The sequence below is a fragment of the Onychomys torridus genome, chromosome X, assembly GCF_903995425.1.
Source record: "Onychomys torridus chromosome X, mOncTor1.1, whole genome shotgun sequence".
Lineage (NCBI taxonomy): Eukaryota > Metazoa > Chordata > Mammalia > Rodentia > Cricetidae > Onychomys > Onychomys torridus.
The window spans coordinates 57,655,970-57,676,655 of NC_050466.1; the positions used below are offsets into that span (position 1 = coordinate 57,655,970).

The following is a 20,686-nucleotide window of genomic DNA, read 5'->3' on the forward strand; positions in this document are numbered from 1 at the left end:
CTAAAGGAGTGCGCCACCACCGCCCTTTTTTAGTTGTTGTTGTTGTTGTTTTTTTTTCTTTTGCAGTTCTGTGGCTGACTTTCCTTGTCAGTCATTTCTTCTTGAGTTTCACACGGCCACCTCTGTACGGTTAGCTTTCCATTCTCAATATCTTGTTGTTGATTTTCATCTAAAATAGTTTTTTTTCTTGGTGGCTTTTTTGGCTGTGTACATTTTTTTGAGTCTTTTCTGTCACTTGGTGGGGTGAGGATACCACTTTTTACCCACCATGTTTCGTTGGGCCTGGAGATGGTATTTAATCTTTGTTAGCTTTCTGCTGATCTGTGAAGTATGGGGAATAGTGTCTGAACTGTGGGATGTTTTAAGGGGCTGGTCTTAGATACTGTAATGGTTAGTGTTGTCAGTGTGACAAAATGTAGAATCACTTGAGAGATGGGCCTCTGAATATTCCTGAGGTGGGAGGAGCCCTCCAGTGGGTAGCACCATTTTCTCTTTGGGATCCTGAGTTGTATCAATGGATAAAGGGAGCCACATGTATTCATCCTCTCTCTGCTCCTCATTGTGATGCAATATGACTAGTCACTTCAGGTTCTTGGTTGCCTTGTCTTCCCCACTGTGGTGGGCTGTATGCTTCCTGCCTGCACCTCAACTGTAAGTCAAAAAACACTTCCTTAAGTAGCTTTTGTCAGAGTATTTTATCACAACAACAGGAAAAGAAACTAAGACAAATACTTAATAGATATTGTAGTAAGTAGCAGCTGTTAAGATACAGCTGTAGGGCTTGATATTTAGCTCAATAAGACAATAGTAATGGGTTGGGGAGGAAGTAGATAGAATTCTTTGTATCATTGAATCAGAAAGAGGTCTTGGAAGGATAAATAACATGGCTTGACATACTGAATTTGAATACTGTCATTTTAAAGGGGTTGGAAATTCTGGTGTGGCCCTGAGGTGTGTGAGAGGGTGAAAGACTTAAGGAATTGCTGGTGTTTATAGCCAGTGGGAAGAGGTATGGACTTCAACTTCAGGAGATTACATTCTTTGAGAGATGTTAGGAAAGGGAGCCACTTGGTTGAAGAAAGCTTACATTTAAGAGAGAAAGCAGAACCTCTTGTCAGTCTCATGGACTATTTTAGGAATATTTTCAAGAGGGAGAGGATTATTGTCATGCAGATTGGGCCTCATTGAGTGGTTAGTCCTGATTAAGACATGAAGGATCCCACCTTGTCTCTGGGCAAAATGTGTGATAACTAGCAAGTTACTTTGTCAAGTGGGCCTCCATTTTCTTAGTTGTTTTAGAAAATGTGATTACCCTTCTGAGATTCTGTGGCATGTACATCTTCAAGGAATTTGCTATCTGTTATCATGGCTACAGGTGGAGTGACCACCCCCCAGACCCCAAAAACCTTCCCTCTTCTTTCTCACCACTTGAGGCCCATGTTGAGAAGTGAGAAGAAGCTAGTGGTCATTTTCTCGTAACTTGCTCGTGTTCCAGGGAATGGAGGTGTGTAACTCTGGAGAGTTAAGCTAGTGTGGAGGCAGATGGGGAAGCAGGCAGTGATGGGAAGAATAAGTTAGGCTTGGAAAGATTTCCTGTGAGCAGAGTCCATTCCAGCATTTTAGTAGGGTTACTCTGGCTGCCACTGCACAGGTGTCAGTTACATCCAGTAAAGAGAACTTTATGAAGAGCTACTTTCAGTGTCTGCCATTGGACTGGTGGCAGCTTCTCTGTATGTAGGATGGAATTTCCAAGCCTCTAATTTGGTTGAGTCTTAAAACAGCTGTTCTTTCTATATATATCATTAGTCAGCAACCAAGAGCAGGCTCATGCCTCAAAGTCTCTTGGTGTTGAAGCTCAGAGGTAGTATTTTAAAGGCAAAAATCACAAAGACCATACACAACTCACATCAAAGTTAGATGAGGGTGAGAGTAACCTTGAAATGTTTGTTCCTGGCAGAGCATAGTGATTATTTCAGACACAATATGACAATTATTTTTGACTTATGCCTTTTTCAATTAGTTTAGTTTACATTAATTATTTTGTTTAATACATCTGGACCATGGTCAAGGTCATGGAAAACTCAAATGTGTTGCTAAGGCAGATGTGACTGTTAGGGAGGGTAGGTGGTTGGCTGAGAACTGTCTGAACAAACAAATGGACTCAGGACAAAATGGCGTTTGGTCACTTTAGTATGTTGTGGGTTATATTTGGTTTGTGTTTTTGCTGATTTTATTTTTCTAATATACATGTTTAAATTGATTCTTTTCATAAACCCTCAGACATAATTCCTAGTATTTTTCTTAGATAGGGTCTTGCTTTGTAGCCCCAGGCTAGCTTTAAAATTGCAGTCCTCTTGCCTCAGACACCAAAGTGTAAGAATTACAGGTCTGGGATAACACACTAGCTTCCCATTATTATTGTGGCTTTTCTCTGTTTTTTTTTTTTCCTGTTTTCATTTTGCCTTTTAAAATTCAACCTTAAACTGGGCATAATGGCACAATCTTTAATCCCAGCTCTCAGGGATGCAAAGGCAGGATCTCTATCCTGTTTTTGGTTTACATTGCAAAATCCAGGACAGCCAGGGCTACATAGAGACCCTATCTGAAAAGACAACCTTAAACTATTCCCACTCTTTTTTGCAGAGAACTGTTTAATGGGCCAGTGAGGTGACTCAGTGTCAGAGACCTGAGGTTTATGCCTAGGACCCACACGGTAGAGGCAGAGAACCACCTCCCACAAGTATCTCATGACATACATGATTGATAGATAGATAGATAGATAGATAGATAGATAGATAAATGGATAAATAGATAATGTACTGAAAATTGAGGCCAGGCCTAGTGGCAAGCATGAGGACCTGAGTTTGATCCCTAAAACACAGGCAAAAATGCCAGACTTGGTATCAAGCATTTGTAATCAAGCATTAGGGAGGTAGAGACAGGAGGATCCTTGGGGCAGCCAGCCAGTCTAACCTAATTGGTGGGTGTGAAGGTTGTTCTGTGGCTTCCATATGCAGTACACACACACACACACACACAGTATAAAGCTCAAGCATACAGGTCCTGTTACATTATTATCATGCTTATCCTGAGCCCACATGGGATTTTGGGGGTTACCCCTCTCATGTTCATCACATGCTGTAGACCTCATTGTCTAATATAGTAGCTATTAGTGTTGTGGAATGCTTTAATTAAAATGAAGTTACAAATTCAGTTAGTTAAGCAGACTGACCACATTTCAGATGTTCATTTGCCACATGTGGTTCACTGGACATCTCCAGCAATACAGAAAGCTCTGAATTATCTGTTATTTAGTTGCTTAATTGAATCTTTTGTCCTCCTTCCTATCTACCTAAGTACAGAAATGCTCTTATGAAAAATTAATGTGTGTTTTTATTAAATTAGATGCTTCATTTTCCAGAAATTATGCTTACTGAAATGAGTTACTTATAGTATGTGCTTTGTCAGTGATAGTTTGGTTTATTTATGGTTTGATTTCCACCTTTTTGTTTTATTCACCTTTCCTATCTGTCCTATCTGTTCGGCAGTAGTCAGTGCTAGATAATCAATTTCACCTGGCCAAACTTTTTTTTTTTTTTTTTTTTTGAGACAAGGTTTCTCTGTGTAACAGCTCTGGCTGTCCTGGAACTTGCTATGCAGACTAGACTGTCCTCACACTCACAGAGATCTCCTGTCTCTGTCTCCTGAGTGCTGGGATTAAATGTGTGCACCACCACTGCCTGGCACCACTTGGCTGAATCTTAAGCCTCCACGTTCTTGTGTTTGTCCCTTAGTTCTGGGGTTGTTGGGTTTTGCTTGTCACCTTTTTGCTATAGAGCTAGCACCCATTAGACTTCAGGACTTCCCTGGCTTGCATCTCATTCAGCTTCCCCCGACTTCTCTCACATAGCCACATTCGAGCTCACTACTTAGCTCAGATTGGCCTTGAACTTGTGATCTATATGTCTTCAACCCCTGAGTTCAGCGTTCTACAGGCATGTGCCACCCAGCACTGCCTGAAGCTCAGCTTCTTAAATAAATTTGACCCTTTTTAATATATAATTTGTTTGACTTTATTTTTATATGCATTGGTGTGAAGGTGTCAGATCCCCTGGAACTGGAGTTACATACAATTATGAGCTGCCATGTGGGTGCTGGGAATTGAACCTGGGTCCTTTGGAAGAGCAGCCAGTCCTCTTAACCACTAAGCCATCTCCAGCCCTGAAGCTTAGCTTCTTAAACTATAAAATTAAGTGAAGTGGTAGCTATGCTTCTAATTAGGACATTCAGGGTGAATGAATGCAAAAGGAACTTGTGAAATTGGGGAGAGGAAAGAACCTTCCTAAATTTAAATCAGGAGTGATAAATTCAATGAACATTTTCAGGAGTGAGAAGCTGCAGAGGGAGTGTGTGTTTCTGAAGTTTTGAGGAGGTAGTTTACCAAAGGGAGCCTACTTCCCTTTAGAACCTTACTAGAGGAATATGCTAGATTTTCAGCATGTGCATGCTCGCTCCTTGTTGATGTCTGTAAATAGTACTTAAAGTGGTTTTTTCATTAGAATTGCAAGAATCATTTTTCCCACATATTTTAATGGATATCAAAAATAAGAGGAAGAACTTGTATGTAACTATAGATAGAAACAATAATAGAATAACAAAGTTAAACAAGTAAATGATTTATTTTAGTACTTATTTGCATGTCACCATGCACAGAGCATTTTACTCAATGTGTCAGACAAAAATAGGACAAATGAATTGTCTTCATTAGGATTTTTTATTTATTTGTTTATTTTTGGTTTTTCAAGACAGGGTTTCTGGAACTCACTTTGGAGACCAGGCTGGCCTCGAACTCACAGAGATGTGCCTGCCTCTGCCTCTGGAGTGCTAGAATTAAAGGCGTGCCCTGCCACCGCCGCCGCCGTTGCCACCACCACCACCACCCAGTTAATTAGGGTTTTTATTCCTTTGACAAAATCTGCCCCCATACCAGATTAATGCTCCACTGAGTTATTTCAATTTACAACTCTCAGGTCACACACCATTAATGAGGGAAGCCAGGGTAGGAACCTCGAGGCAGGAACTGATGCAAAAGCCATGGAGGAACACTGTTCACTGGCTTGTTCCTCATGGCTTGCTCAGCCTACGTTCTTATAGCACCCAGGACCATCAAGCCCAGGGGTGGGCACCGCCCACACTTAGCTGTGCTCTCCCACTTAAGTCATCAGTTAAGAAACTGCACCACAGTCTTCCCCACAAGCCAGTCTAGAGGAAGCATTTTCTCAGTTGAATTTTTTTAACAAGCATATTTCTTTTTTATTAGAAGGCATGGTAGACACGTTGAGTACCAAAATTCTGAATGGCAAATGTTAGCATGGCTAAAGAGGTTCAGTCAGAATTGGAAGTATTTGAGAGGGGTTGAGGTCTAGCTGCATTGGCAAGTGGGTTTAAGAGTTAGCCAGGTACCAATAAAAGGGGTGGGGATAGGAGCAAGCAACAGGCAGCTGGAAGACTATGGTGAAAATCTTACTGGAGAATGGAGAATCAAGCAAGACACAATGGTACTTAAGATCAGCTGACACCATTGGCAGTGTGACAGAGATTGTGAGGTATCCTAGCTCTACTTGAGGGCTTCTTCCTGTCATTTGTAGCTTATTTCTGTGGTAGCCAGTTACTTTTCTGGGCTCTATCTCACTGGGTCCTCTACTCTGAAGGTATCTCAGTGGCTTTTCTTAATCCTAGGATGTAGGCAGAAATCCTTCCAGTGGCTTTTAAGACCCTTCCTGTGCAGGATTCCCTATCTCCAGTCCCATGTTCCTAGTAAACTTAATTCTTCCCCTGCCTCAGGGTCTCTCAGTCCATGCCACCAGCATCAGGGTTCCTTGGCAGAAACCTTGTGTTGATCCATTGTCCTGGTTCTGGCTCTTTGCTTTTCTCAGCTCCATTGTCTTAACCTGCTTTCCTGAATCAGATGCCCTCTCCCTTGGAGTCAAACATTTAAGGCTGCTTCCTAAGAGTGGCATGTGGCTAAAATGGTCATTGAGATGTGGTTGGAGCATAACATGTTACAAACCTACATTCAGACTCTTTTTAACATAGTGTAAAACAACCTGGTTTTCCTCTGCTACTGGAAGGTACCTTGTCCTTACCTGCAGCTCAGCAGTTGAAGTAGCTGGCTTGTGTTTACAGGGTCATGTATATAAAGTAAGGCCTGATGGTGGCTGGCATCACACACTGCTCTGTGAGATACTGGCATGCAAGGCCTAAGGAATCTCACATTTGTACATTGTACTCCTCACTGGAGAAAATGGTAGATAGGGTGCCCTGTAGTATTTCAGATTGTTCTTTGGTTTTTGGCTGAGTGTGAATAGTTGTACTCTGTTCTATGTGTCTCTCACTTTGTAGGACCTGGTATAGTTGTGACTTCATGTAGTTGTTACCCTCAGAGCAGAACTGTGTGGTTTGTATCATTAATGTGTTGCACATAGTGAGTGCTGTCTAAATATGTGGTGGAGAGCTGCTTTCATCCATTTTATGAAAGTGGAGGCTTCTATGGAGATGATCAGAGAGCTGCAGACTTTGACTCATGTTTTACTTAAAGCATTTTTCAATACAATACACTTGGTTGGCTCAGTTGGTACGTAGAGACCCACAGAGGTTTCCTAGTGAGAACTTACTCAAGGTCAGAGAATCTGAGAATCTGAGGCTGCTTTACCTAACAGGGCTGCATAAGGGGATGATTGGACCACAGGTGTGGTTACTAGGTATGTGGAAGAGTTTGCACTTGGTTGTGCAGTATGCTTTGATCTAGCAAGGGGGAGGTCTTTTGGCCCACTCCTTGGCATTGTTAAAAAAAGCCTCTTTGAAGAGACAGAAGGGGCCAGGGGATTTTGATCCAGATCCTCCCAAAGCTATCCTGCGTTTCTGTCTGTCTCCTCTCTGCTATCTTCCTATCTAAAAGTTTCTTATTCCTCTCTTCTGCTCATAGGAACCCTTTAAAGGTGGGAGCTGGCCTCCCACATTGGTAGAGTCTTGCCTAACATGCCTGAAGATCTGGGTTTGATTATCAACACCTCACAAAACTGGGCATGGTGGTGCAAACCTATAAGCTTGGCATTCAGGAGGTAGAGGCAAGAGGTTCAGAAGTTTCAAGCTCATCCTTAGCTAAGTACTGAGTTTGATGCCACCCTCTGCTACATGAGACTGTGCCTCCCAAAAATCAAAAGGAAGAAAAACCCAGCTGGGTGGCGGCGGCAGCGCACGCCTTTAATCTCAGCACTCGGGAGGCAGAGCCAGGTGGATCTCTGTGAATTTGAGGCCAGTCTGGGCTACAGAGTGAGTTCCAGGAAAGGCGCCAAAGCTACACAGAGAAACCCTGCCTCCAAAATAAAAGAAAAACCCAGAGCATACGCAAGCATACTTTATGCTACATATTGGCAGATTAGCCTACTAGTTCTGTTGAATTAACTTATTTTTGTGCAGACCTTGAAATCAAACAAAAGATTTACTGTTTCCATCTGCTTATTTCCTTTAAAACTGCAGCAACAACAGTAAACCCCTCCAAAAAACCAAAAAAACAAAAACAAAAACAAAAAAACTGCATTTGAAGTAGCCTAGTGGGTTAAATGTTTGGGCTTTGGAGTATTCTTCTATATTAATAGCTTAACTCTTTTACTAGCTGTGTGATCTTGCATCATATATAAGCCCTCAAGCCTATCATAGGCAATAATAGGAAAAGTTATTTCTTAAATATTGTCCTATTGCTGTGAAGAGATACCATGACTAAGGCAACTTAGAAAAGAAAGCAATTAACCAGGGGCTTGATTACAGTTTCAGAAGGTAAGTCCATGACCATCACGGCAGGGAGCATGGCAGGTAGGCATGGCACTGAAGCAGTAGCTGAGAGCTTATATCTAATCTACAAGCAGAGAGAGAGACTAACTGGAATGGCTGGACTTTTGAAACCTCAAAGTCCACCCTCAGTAACATACCTCTTCCCACAAGGCCACACATCCTAAGCCTTACCACACAGTGCTTCCTACTGGGACGAATCATTCAAATATGTAAGCTCTAGGGGCTGCTCTCATTCACATCACCACAGATAAGAAACGAGTAAATGTGGGGGGTCAGGGCATATGGCATACAGGGCTCTATCAGTGTTAGCTGATGCTATTTTATCCTCAATCCTAAATGTCAGCATTTTAGAGTCATGTTTTCATTGATTAGATGTGTAAGTTAAAGACTGCTATGTGTAAGTTTCACAAAAATACCCTTCTTTTAAAAAGGGTGATGGGGATGGGGGTGCTGGAGAGATGGATCATACTATAAAAGCACCTGCTGCTCTTCCAGAGGATTTGAGTTCAATTCCTAGCACCCATGTCAGGTTGCCTCACAACTGCCTAACTCTACTGTGGGCCTGGTGGAGTTGGTGAAATCCAGCTTCCTTTTCTGGCCTCAGCTATCACCCCACCCACACACAGCATATACTCACAAGACACAAACACACACACACACACACACACACACACACACACACACACATACACATAAATAGTAAAAAGGTGGTGTGTGTGTGTGTGAGAGAGGGGGGGGGGAGAGGGGGGGGAGAGGGAGAGGGAGGGAGGGTCAGGGAGGCTCCTTTGGCCTCCTAATGAAGGTCTGCATATAATTTGTTCTGCTTATAGCGGTTTATGGCTATTAAAAAAACCTGTCTATAAAGTTGCCTATTTGGGACTTCAAGTTCTCATTCCACAGAAAGTTCCTACACTCTTCTAATAAGCTTGGCACTGTAGTGAACAACTTGTGTGCGGTCGGTCATCTGAGTAAATGTTCCAACAGCCCTTGGAGGTAGACACTGCTGTTCCTGCTGTTCCCATGTGGTTTCAGGAATTAAGTTCACCCACCCTTGGGTTGTGCCCCTTGCTTGGTGGTCCTAGAAACATACTCTCCCTCCAGATAGTGTTCTCATTCATGCATAGAAGACTTTGCTTTTTTGCTTTGGCTGCCTAGTTGCTTCATGATACTGCACTACCTCCAGGACTTAGCCTGACTCTTTCTTTATGGATCATACTGGTGCTTCTCTTTCCCTTGGCTCCTCTGTTTTCCCTGTGTTATCCTTATTTCATTGTCTGGGACATGGTTCTCAGCCACCCAATATTTGGGCAAGTATAATTCCTCAAATAATTTTATAGTTGTGCCTGCATGTGAAAGTTAGAAAAGAAGGGTGGGCAGGTAAAAATCTCAACAGAGGAAAAACAATAATTAAAATATAGTATTTGATGTAGGGCTGTTTTTAGGTCAAGATAGATCATAGCATTTAGGTATTTTTAAATTAAATATAGATGTAGTCAAATGCTTTTTTTTTTTTTTTTTTTGGTTTTTCGAGACAGGGTTTCTCTGTAGTTTTGGAGCCTGTCCTGGACTAGCTCTGTAGACAGTCTGGTCTCGAACTCACAGAGATCTGCCTGCCTCTGCCTCCTGAGTGCTGGGATTAGAGGCGTGCGCCACCACCGCCCGGCCCTTTTTTTTTTTTTTTTTTTTACATTTAATTCTTTTTACACTTAAAATTATAAAAACGGGTACAGGCCTGCAATCCTAGTTACTCTGGAGGCTGGGGTAGGAGGTTTGAAAATTCAAGGTCTGACCTAGACTACAGGGCAGGGTTCAAGGCCAGCCTGGGCAACATAATGAGACCTGATCTCAAAATAAAAGTAATAAAAGGGCTGGGGTTATATAATTCACTGTTAGAACTTGCCTAGCATATACACGGCCTTGGGTTCAATCTGTAATACTACAGAAGAAAAAAAAATCACCAAAACAAATGTACACCACTAATGTGAGCTTTGATTTTTTTTTTCTGCAGATAAAGATGCTTACACTGAACTACTAAGGTAAGGTTTATGATCTGTGTATTATGCTTTTTTTATTCAGATGTCTTTATTTGTAGAATTGAGCTATATTAAGTAATGATAAACTTGATGAAGATTATTGCTTTTAGACAATCTTTCCAACTGTGGAGTATCAGAGTTCATATAACATTTATTTTTAGCTGAAATTTTAAAGTTACATGGTAGCATATGCTAAAGAAATCTCAAAAGGTTCTACTGCTTTTAGAAAAGAATAGAGGGGCTCAGTAGTTAATAGTGTTTGTACTCAGCTGGATGTGGTGGCACACACCTTTAATCCCAGCTCTTGGGAGGCAGAGGCAGGCAAATCTCTTGAGTTCGAGGCCAGCCTGGTCTACAGCTAGTTCCAAGACAGTCAGAGCTATTACACAGAAACCCTGTCTGGAAAAAAAAACAAAAACAAAAAATGAACGAATTAATTAATCAAAATAAATTGTGTGTACTGTAGCAGTTTGGCTCCCAGCACCCATGTAATAAGCAGCTCACAACTGCCTGTAACTCTTGCTCAAGGGACTATAATGCCCTCTTCAGGCCTCTGTGGGTATCCACACATGTCACATACACACATATACATACATACATACATACATACATACATACATACATACATACATACATACATAAATAAGACCAGGAAACATTTTTATGTCCATAAGCTTGCTGTGACTATATTAATGAGTGGATTGAATGAGGCTGGCTTCTCTTAAATATCATTGGGAACTAAGATGGTTTATATACTTATTTATAACACCATGTGGATTTGTGTACAACTCTAAGGTTAGAATCAAAGAAGTGGTCATGTGTGTTAATAATGTTAGCAAAGGCCCATATGTTCCCAAGTAGGAATGTCTGGGAGCCCCAAACAGTAAGTGCATGTCAAAAATATTACCAGGTGTGTGGAATTTGCAAATGTCAGATTTCTTTTAAAATATCATGAATAGGAAAAACCCACATAATTAGGACAAAAAGGATTGCTACAATGATGTGTTTTCCTCTCAGAACAGATCATGGAACCTTAGTGTTCTTGTCAGTTTTTGATGGGGGTGATGGACAAGGTTTCCAAAAGAGGCAATAACCAAGCTGAGGAGGTCGAAGGGCAGGCACAGCAGTGAGTTTGGGGTGGGAGTAGAAGCAACACTAGCTGAGGGAGCAGCATGTGCTTGGTCAAAGGCATATATACAGTGAGTTGTTGTGTGATGACATTATTCCTGTGAATAAACACCCACTCACCCAGATAGGGAACTGACAACAGAACCACTGAAGACCAGCTAGCTTGGTGAATCAATGTGTTTTATTGGAGGTTCTTATAGGAATATGGGTGACAAATGTTGATAGACAGCTGTGTCCCTTCCCATCATTGGTGACAGCTTGTGAAAGCTAGAAAGCCTGGAGCTCACTGCACAGCTGGGAGGTAGCTCAACAGGTCCATCACTCCTGGTTGCTAGGTTGATCTGAGCCTTTTCTAGGCATCTCTGCTACTTTCTTCTAAGCCAGTGGTTCTCAACCTTCCCAATGCTGTGACCCTTTAATACAGTTCCTCATGTTATGGTGACCCCCAACCATAAAATTATTTTTGTTGCTACTTTGTTTTTTACTTTTTGGTTTTTCAAGACAGGATTTCTCTGTGTAGCTTTGGAGCCTGTCCTTGATCTCAGCAGACCAGGCTGGCCTCAAACTCACAGAGATCTGCCTGCTTTCACCAGGCTTTTTGCTACTTTATAACTGTAATTTTGCCACTGTTCTGAACTGTAATGTAACTAATATGTAGATGGTTTAGGCAACCCTTGTGGAAAGGGTCATTTCTGCCTCCCAAAGGTTTCAGCCCATAGGTTGAAAACCACTGTTCTAAGCCCTTTAGTCTCTGCTTCTTCCAGGCAGCCAGGCTAGTCTGAGAGTCTTATTTGGAGCTTGGCTTGTCTGAGAATGACTCTCAGCAATCTTTACGAGATATATATATATATATATTCTTGGGGAGGGAGGGTCCTAGTGAATCTGGTCAGTTTTAGGGACTTCCTAAACTATTCTGAGTTATTTAATTCCTGTCTTAATGAGCTTCTGTTGGAGGTATTTTACCTCTGTGGTGATATATTGTGTGCCCTAATAAACTTGCCTTGAGGATCATAGGACAGAGCCAGCCACTAGATTAGACATAGAGATCAGGCACTTGTGGCACACACCTTTATTCCAGCACTTGAGATCTCATGCCTTTGCTTGGGAAGCACACATGCCTTTAATCCCAGGAAGTAATAATATGGCAGGGCAGAGAAAGGAATATAAGGTGTGAGGAAACAGGAACTCATTCGTTAGGCTGAGGATTTCATAGAGGTAAGAACTAGTGGCTGGCTGTTCTGCTTCTCTGATCTTTCAGTTTTCACCCTGGTATCTGGCTCTGGGTTTTTTATTAAAAGACCATCAAAGATTCAAACAACACACTGCCCTGTAAACACTCTATTTTAAGATTCCCTCCAAAATGGTAGGTTTTAATCTGAGAGGAAACTGTTACACACCAGTTGTGGGATGGCCAAGTCAAAGTTGAATTTAGTTCTTTAAGCCTGGAGAATAAACCATTGGAGAATTTTAATTTGGGTGAGTTTCAGATGCTTTCCCTATGTTGAAATACAGCACAATGGGGACACATCCTGAGAAATGCATCATTACATGACATCAGTGTACTGTGAATGTCCTCAAGGATGCTTACATAAACCTAGGTGGGGTTAGTCAGTCACTTTCCAGGGTCTCTTGATATAATTATGAAACTGGGTAAGCGTAAGCTATGTGAGGCAGGCTTCAATGTTGTGCTTCTCTTGCCACTGTCTTTTGAGTGCTGGGATTACAGGCAATAGACCACCACACCCAGCTTTGCTGTCCCTTTTTATTCATGTTTTTTCACTAACTGGATTTCTCTCACTGTGTATTTTACCAGAATAGTAGAACATATAGTTAGAAATGCAGGATTCTTGTATGTTACAGAAGTTTTCAGTAATACTGGATACCTTCACATTTAATAAGGAGACAAACAGATATCTACTACACTGGTAATAGAAATTCAACCTAGTAGATAAAGCAATTATTCGTCATTTCTTTACTATTTTCCCCACCGTGGGAGTCAACAATACCCATTTTCATGATAATGCTAATGACTTTTTATTTTAGAACTCTGTTGTCCAGTATTGCTAAAGGTTGTTTAAATGGCCATTTAAATGAGCTGAAATTAAATAAATGGGGCCAGAAGTGTAGCTCAGTGGTAGATGTTTTAATGTGTAGCATGCACAAGGCCCAATCCCTAACACCTAAATTAATTAAATTCAGTTCCTCGCTAGTCAAATGCTTAACAGCCACATATAGCTAGTGAGTACCAAGTTGGACCTTTCCATCATTATGTAAAAATCCTTTTTTTTTTTTTTTTGTTTTTGAGACAGGGTTTCTCTGTAGACCAGGCTGGCCTTGAACTCACAGAGATCCACCTGCCTCTGCCTCCCGAGTGCTGGGACTAAAGGCATGTGTGTGCCACCACTGTCTGGCTTGGTTTTTTTTTTTTTTTTTTTTTTTTTTTTTTGATAAAGATCTTTCAGACAGTGCTGATGTAAGAAACTTAATTTTCCCTTTATAACACTTAATATACTTAACAGATGTTTAAAATCTTAAACATTTACATATTAGATGATTTAGTTTGATTCAACTTAAGTAGAAACAAAGGTGAATAGGAGTTTTAGAGCAAACAGGGTTTTCCTTAGGTTGATAATTGGTAAAGATGGGGTTAGGTTTTATGGGAAACTTGGAAGTTTTGTGTATGTTTAATTTTGTCTTTTGAGACGGTTTCTCTGAGTATGCTCGCTATCCTGGAACTCAGAGATCTGCCTGTCTCTGCCTCTCAAGTGCTAGAATTAAAGGCGTGTGCCATGACCACCCAGCTTTGAAAATTTCCTTACAATGGAAAATGAAAACAAAACATAAAGTAGGGACAGTGCTCCCTCCCATCAGCACTCAGAAATAGCTGTCAGACAGGTGGCGGCGGCGCACGCCTTTAGTCCCAGCACTCGGGAGGCAGAGGCAGGCGGATCTCTGTGAGTTCAAGGCCAGCCTGGTCTACAGAGCAAGTTCCAGGACAGGCTCCAAAAGCTACAGAGAGAAACCCTGTCTAACCCCCCCCCAAAAAAAAAGTAGCTGTCAAGTCATAGGCATCAGAAATATCACTCCCACAGACTGACTCCTGTAGTGTAGGAAAGTTTTTAAATTCTGCACCTGGACTTCTTTAGAGAGTATGTATAATATATTAGCACATTTTCACTTAAGATTTTCATTTTACTTTACACATATATGTCATGTGGGGCTGGGGAGATGGTTCAGTTGCTAAAGTGCTTGTTCTGCAAGCATGAGGACATGAGTTGGGATTCCCCAGTATCCATGTAAAAAGCTGGGTTTGGAAATGTACCTGTAATCCCAGCACTGGTGAGGCAGAGACAGGAGGATTTCTGGCTTGTTTGCTGGCTATCCAGCATAGCAAAATCAGTGGAGCTTCAGGTGAGAGACCTTGTCTCAAACACTACCTACCTGCTCAAAAAATAAAAACGGTGGAAGACACCTGACACTGAATTCTGTCCTGCATGTGTACACACACCCACACCCTTTTCATGGGTACATATTTGCTAAGAGTCAGAGCTGCCCAAATGAATTTTATGAGTCTTAAGCTCTATTATATGAAACAGTCCATGTTGCTGACACTGTCTTTCTAGTGAAGACAGTTAACTTTGTACTCTACTTGATTGGTTTTTATTTTTATTATATGAATCAATGAGCTGGAAGCCTCTGGCTTTCCTGCTCAATAGTGCCTGTATCTGAAGTGAGAAGGGGAAGGACAGTAGGAGCATCTATCAGTGAACTGGGGATTGAGGGACTCAAGTTGTTAAAGAAACCTATGGACTTTGGATGCTTGACCTGTATCAGTTTAGGGTGGCTGAGGCTTGGAGGAGCTTATGATAGTGATGGCTCAGAGAAAGAAAGGTCTTTGAGGTTAGATTTGGTCTCAGGTCCAGCTTTACAGTCAGCTGTGATGCAAGGAAGGGCAAGAGTGACACTTTACTGTTATTTCTAGGGAATAATGAAAATGGACAGGGTTTGGTACACGTCTAAGTGACAGTTATTATTTAGGTAGTTCCTTTGCAAAGAGGAATCAGGGCTATGTTATTATTTCACTTAAATGCTGATTTTGTTAGAATTGTGTAGATCAAAAAAGTATAAAGGTATGTAATGGACCCCTGCCCCCCCCTGTTTTTCTTTTTGTTTTTTACAGGATTCTGCAGTCAAAACTCATACTGTTAATAATGGCAGGAAAATCATCTCTTTTTAAAGTAATTCTTCTTGGAGATGGTGGAGTTGGCAAGAGTTCTCTTATGAACAGATATGTAACCAATAAATTTGATGCCCAGCTCTTCCACACAATAGGTGTGGAATTTTTAAATAAAGATTTGGAGGTGGATGGACATTTTGTTACCATGCAGATTTGGGACACAGCTGGTCAAGAGCGATTCCGAAGCCTGAGGACACCATTTTACAGAGGTTCTGACTGTTGCCTGCTTACTTTTAGTGTGGATGATTCACAAAGTTTCCAGAATTTGAGCAACTGGAAGAAAGAATTCATATATTATGCAGATGTGAAAGAGCCTGAAAGCTTTCCTTTTGTGATTTTGGGCAACAAGATTGACATAAATGAACGGCAGGTGTCTACAGAAGAAGCCCAAGCCTGGTGCAGGGAAAATGGCGACTATCCTTACTTTGAAACAAGCGCAAAAGATTCCACCAATGTTGCAGCCGCCTTTGAGGAGGCAGTTCGAAGAGTTCTGGCTACAGAAGATAGGTCAGATCATCTGATTCAGACAGATACCGTCAATCTGCACCGAAAGCCTAAGCCAAACTCATCTTGCTGTTGATGGCATTAAAGAGATGATTGGTGCATTCTAACACACACACATCATCACCACCACATCTCTTTCTCTCTCTCTCTCTCTCTCTCTCTCTCTCTCTCTCTCTCTCTCTCTCTCTCTCTCTCACACACACACACACACACACACACACACACACACACACACACACACACGAGGAGGTTGGAGAAGAGAATTAATATTTGCAGGAGGGTTCATCTACTAATAAAATTCAACTAACGAATACTGCTGCCTCATTAGTTGGTGGGAGAAGGGACACATTCACTCTGGAGGAAATTACTCAGTAATTGGCACCTTACATTTATAAACTGTAATGGTTGTCTAATGTTTAATTAGTGCTAGTAAGATGACCAAGAATTTAACTGTAATTCAAACAAAAACCTTGACTATTCTAGAAGTTACACTTAGGTTGTTTTTCCCCACAAGAAAATGGAGAATTACTTTTATATGTGTATATTTTTATGTAATTAGCATTCTATTCTTGGTCCAGGAAAGTAAATTCTTATATAGCAGTACTATTAAAGATCAAAATCTAATGCATTTATGTTGTGATGCTTTTTGATGTGATCACCTCATTATCTCTAAGATGACTTTTTTTTATTCATTCTACATTTTATAATCTATCATATTTATTCAATTCTGTGGCACACATATATCCCCCTTCTCAACTAAGGAGCTAGCTTTTAAAAAAGTCTCATGTATTACAGGTTGACCTTGAACTTCTGGTCATCTTGCCTCCACCTCCTGATAGGGATACAGGCATGAGCCTGTGCTGCTATGTCTAATGCATGATGGGTGAGCTGTGTCTTCAGCCCAGGATTGTACTTCCTGAGAGGGTGATGAAGGCAACCATATTTACACAGGTATTTCCTTGGTATCTTCCCTATCACGATTCAGTGATTTGCTCTCAAAACTTTATTCTAAAAAGACAACTTGCAGCAGTGGTCTGTCTTAGGGTTACTACTGCTGTAATGAAACACCATGACCAAAAAGCACCTTGGGGAGGAAAGGGTTTATTTGGCTTACACTTCCTCATCACTGTTCATCAACAAAGGAAGTCAGGAACTCAAAACAAGGCAGGAACCTGAAGGCAGGATCTGATGCAGAGGCCATGGAGGGGTCCTGCTTACTTGGCCTGCTTTCTTATAGAACCCAGGACCACCAGGCCTCACCCACAATGGGCTCAGCCCTCCCACACCCTATAGGTAGCCCTGCCTAATGTTACTGAGGCTCAACCCTCTTGTAAGAAATTTTTCATGAGTTGATTTCATGTAGTATCAGTGACAACAGTCCTGTCCCATGGGAACATCAATCAAAGCCTAGACTGACTGCTGTTATAATATGGATAAGACCCTTCCCTATGATAATTAAGGACATACTAGAGTTGGAGAGTGAATTGCTAGGCTAGGGATTGGGGAAGGGTAGAATGTGAAAACAAGGCGGGAAAAAAAATCATTGTAGTAAGATTAGGTTTTTTATAGTAATTTTCTAACAGGAGGCAGTTTTTGTCGTATGGGAACATTTTAAATTTGGGGCTATTCAAATTCATGTTATAGTAAGCTTTCGTGTGTGTGTGTGTGTGTGTGTGTGTGTGTGTGTGTGTGTGTGTGTGTATATATATATATAATTTGTACATTTGTACACACATACATGTAACTGGATTGATAGGTTTAGAGACCGTTTCATATAGTCTAGGCTGGCCCTGAACTCCTGATCTGTTAACAGTCCTGTATTAAGCCCCAACCAGATGGCTTCAGTTTAATCAGTTCTTCAAAGGCCCTACCCTAAATGTAGTCACATTTTGAGGTTGTCTTTTTCTTTTTGTTTTGTTTTGTTTTTTCGAGACAGGGTTTCTCTGTGTAGCTTTGTGCCTTTCCTGGATCTCGCTCTATAGACCAGGCTGGCCTCAAACTCACAAAGATCCGCCTGCCTCTGCCTCCCAAGTGCTGGGATTAAAGGTGTGTACCACCACCGCCCGGCTGAGGTTGTCTTTTTTTAGTTTTTCTGTTGTTATGATTAAATATGCTAACACAAGCAACTTAAAGGAGGAAAGGTTTATTCTAGCTCACAGGTCCATCATGGCAGGAAAGTCAGTGGCAGGAGCTTCAGGGAACAGCTAGGAAAGCAATGAATACATGCACACATGCATGCTAGTTGAAGCAGCCGAAGATGTGAACTCTTGAATTTGGCATCAAATATGGTGGGTTGCAGAAGCCAGCATAAACAATGATCTGTACATATAGGAAAATCAGATCAGCAGCCTGAGTCAGGAAAGGATGAGTCCCTTGGAAGAGAGCTCATATATGTCCTTGGGTTACAAGCACCAGATGAATGAAATGAGGGCATGACCACTCAAGGGTATGGTTGAGAAGGATTTTATTGTAGATATGGGGGACAATACAGCCACACTATTTGTTCTGGATTTCCTGGGAACCTGACATCAGTGTTCACACAGTCCAGAATCCCTTGCCTAGGGAAAGGTGCCACCTACAGTAGGTGGGTCTTCTTACTTCAACTTAAGGTGACCAACCATGGAGACTTCCCACATGATTTTAGATTGTGTCAAGTTGATAACACCATCAAAGGTTTTGAAGGTTAAGGTTTCAACATGAATTTTAGGGGGACATAACAGCCTATAGCTATGGCTTTTACTACGAAGAGAGAGACACGTGTATTTAGGGCTACTTTCTGGAGGACAGCTATTTACAGTAGCACGGGCAACTTTACCAGCACCTATATCATTGAGGAATATGACTTCCTCTCCCTGCAAGGAACCATCAACTGCCTACAGATCTGCAGGGAGGAGTGGAACCTTCATTCCTAGCAATTTTTAACTGCCAGTAAGGCCTGGGGGGCAGGCATGAGTCCCTCCATAATGGAATTCCAACAGACCCAATCTTCTGCAGGTAATCACAGCTGCTGAGTTCAACAGTGCAGTGACCATGTTGTATTTTTTATTTGTAGACTGAATGTCTTAGCATTTTAGCTTTTGTTTTTTTCCAGCTTCTATCTCCAGATACAGGGATTCCAGGTGTGCAAAACCCCACCCACCTTTAACATTTTAACTTTAAAGAATATTTTCGTAACTTTCAGTTTACTATTGAATGATTATAGTAGTTGGTTTTCAGAGTTGGCTTTCAAAAGGTTAGAGCTGGGTAGCAAGCGATGATCAAAAGAAAAGCTTTGTACAGAGTACCCAGCTTCACACTGTGGTAAAGGAGTACAGTGAACACTGGCTAACCTATTACACAACTGTATAAACAAACCATGAGGAAGAGGAGGAAAAAACCTTAAAAGGATAGCCTTGGCATTCAACTATAGCTAACACTGAAAGGAAAGCAAGAGGTAGCTAAAGATAGGGTTTTCTTTTGTTTGAGAAAAGTCAGGGGTGCAATGATGGCTGGTATTACCTAGACAATACAGAAAAGCCAAGATGGGAAACTAAGCAGGTGGTGTGGCAGTGGAAATAGTGGCAAGCAACTACCCAGGAAGAAGGCAGATAGATGGGAGGAACTGTGTCATGCTTCACTGCTCCTGAGGAGGGAGGCCCTGTTGGCAGTCACTATATGGTGTCTGACTTTCATTACAATAGTCATATTAGCTAAAGTTAAGCTGTGTAGAAATACAGAGCCTTCTGAGTAAGTTCCGTTTTACAAGGCACATTACAGAACGTGGAAAACTGATAAAGGTGCATTTGGCCACCTGAGTAGAAATATGTCTGCTCTTCTACCCTTTTGAGAAACTTAGTAGTTGAAATTAAAACATCCCAGATGTTCCTTGGCTTTAAACTGTTTACATCTCTACACTAACTTTTCTTATTAATCTCATAATGCCATGATGCAGGTTCTCTCCAACAGCAGTAAAGTGTTAAGTAGAAAATAATGGACCAATAAAAGTTCCTAGTGAAAGGGACAGTCTAGCCAGTCTGTTTCTGGGATGCTATGGACTGTTAACTGGGAAGTTTAAGAATCTTAAAAAATTAAAAATATGACAGGTGTTGGTGGCCCATGCCTTTAATCCCAGCACTCTGGAGGCAGAGGCAGGTGGATCTCTGTGAGTTCAAGGCCAGCCTGGTCTACAAAGTGAGTTCCAAGGCCACAGGACATGTAACCTTCCAAACTTCTCCCCCCATCCCCACACAAATGAATAAATCAAACTTTAAAAATCCACAGGGGTAGTAGTATGGACAGAGTAAAGACTTAATAGTGCACCTATATATTAGAAATACACCCAAAATATGGATGATACTGAGTGAAGTAGCCTAAGAATTTCCAGCTACGGAAAGGACACAAATATGTTTGTGTATTTTTATCTGGATCACCTTTGGAGTATAAATGTGTACTGTAAATTTAGTGCCAACAAAAAACTTCTCGTCTGGTAGGGATTTTCCTATCAGATTTAAGCTTTGTCAGATGAGCTTGCTTGATGCTCTGCCCCTTACACAGGTTCTGGCTCCAATACCTCTATGCCTGGAATGCTGCTTTCCTGAGGTCCCAGTCACTGCTGGACTTCCCTTTGAACTTGACACTCACACATGAAAATTAGTACTTTGGCAGTATACTCAAAAAAGGTGAATGGTCCTAGTTCCCATCTTTCGATCATAATCCTAAAGAAAAGGAAGGCTCTTTGCAAGGTACCTCTTACTCTCTAGGGCTAGAAGCCAAGTCTTACCCTTGACTTCATGCTGTAATATGATGCTGCTGGTTGTCTGGAATTATAGCACCTCCTTGGGTGTGGGTTATGTGCTCATTGAGGGTGAGAAAAGTTGTATATGATAAGCACATATTTGGGTCGCTCCTATTAGCATTGTTCAAAGTACTAGATCTTTTTTAAAAGGTTTGTTTT

At 41.4% G+C, this 20,686-nt stretch overlaps 1 protein-coding gene across 1 annotated transcript in view; it reads left to right on the top strand.

The window, feature by feature from the left end:
* Rab9a (RAB9A, member RAS oncogene family) overlaps nucleotides 1-15,904 on the top strand; it is a 23,534-nt gene extending 7,630 nt beyond the window's left edge. The window contains exons 2-3 of the mRNA XM_036174754.1: nucleotides 9,860-9,887; nucleotides 15,193-15,904. Coding sequence (XP_036030647.1) covers nucleotides 15,224-15,829 — 606 coding nt within the window. The 5' untranslated portion in view covers nucleotides 9,860-9,887; nucleotides 15,193-15,223 and the 3' untranslated portion in view covers nucleotides 15,830-15,904. The remainder of the gene's footprint in view (nucleotides 1-9,859; nucleotides 9,888-15,192) is intronic.
* Nucleotides 15,905-20,686: the final 4,782 nt, after the last annotated feature.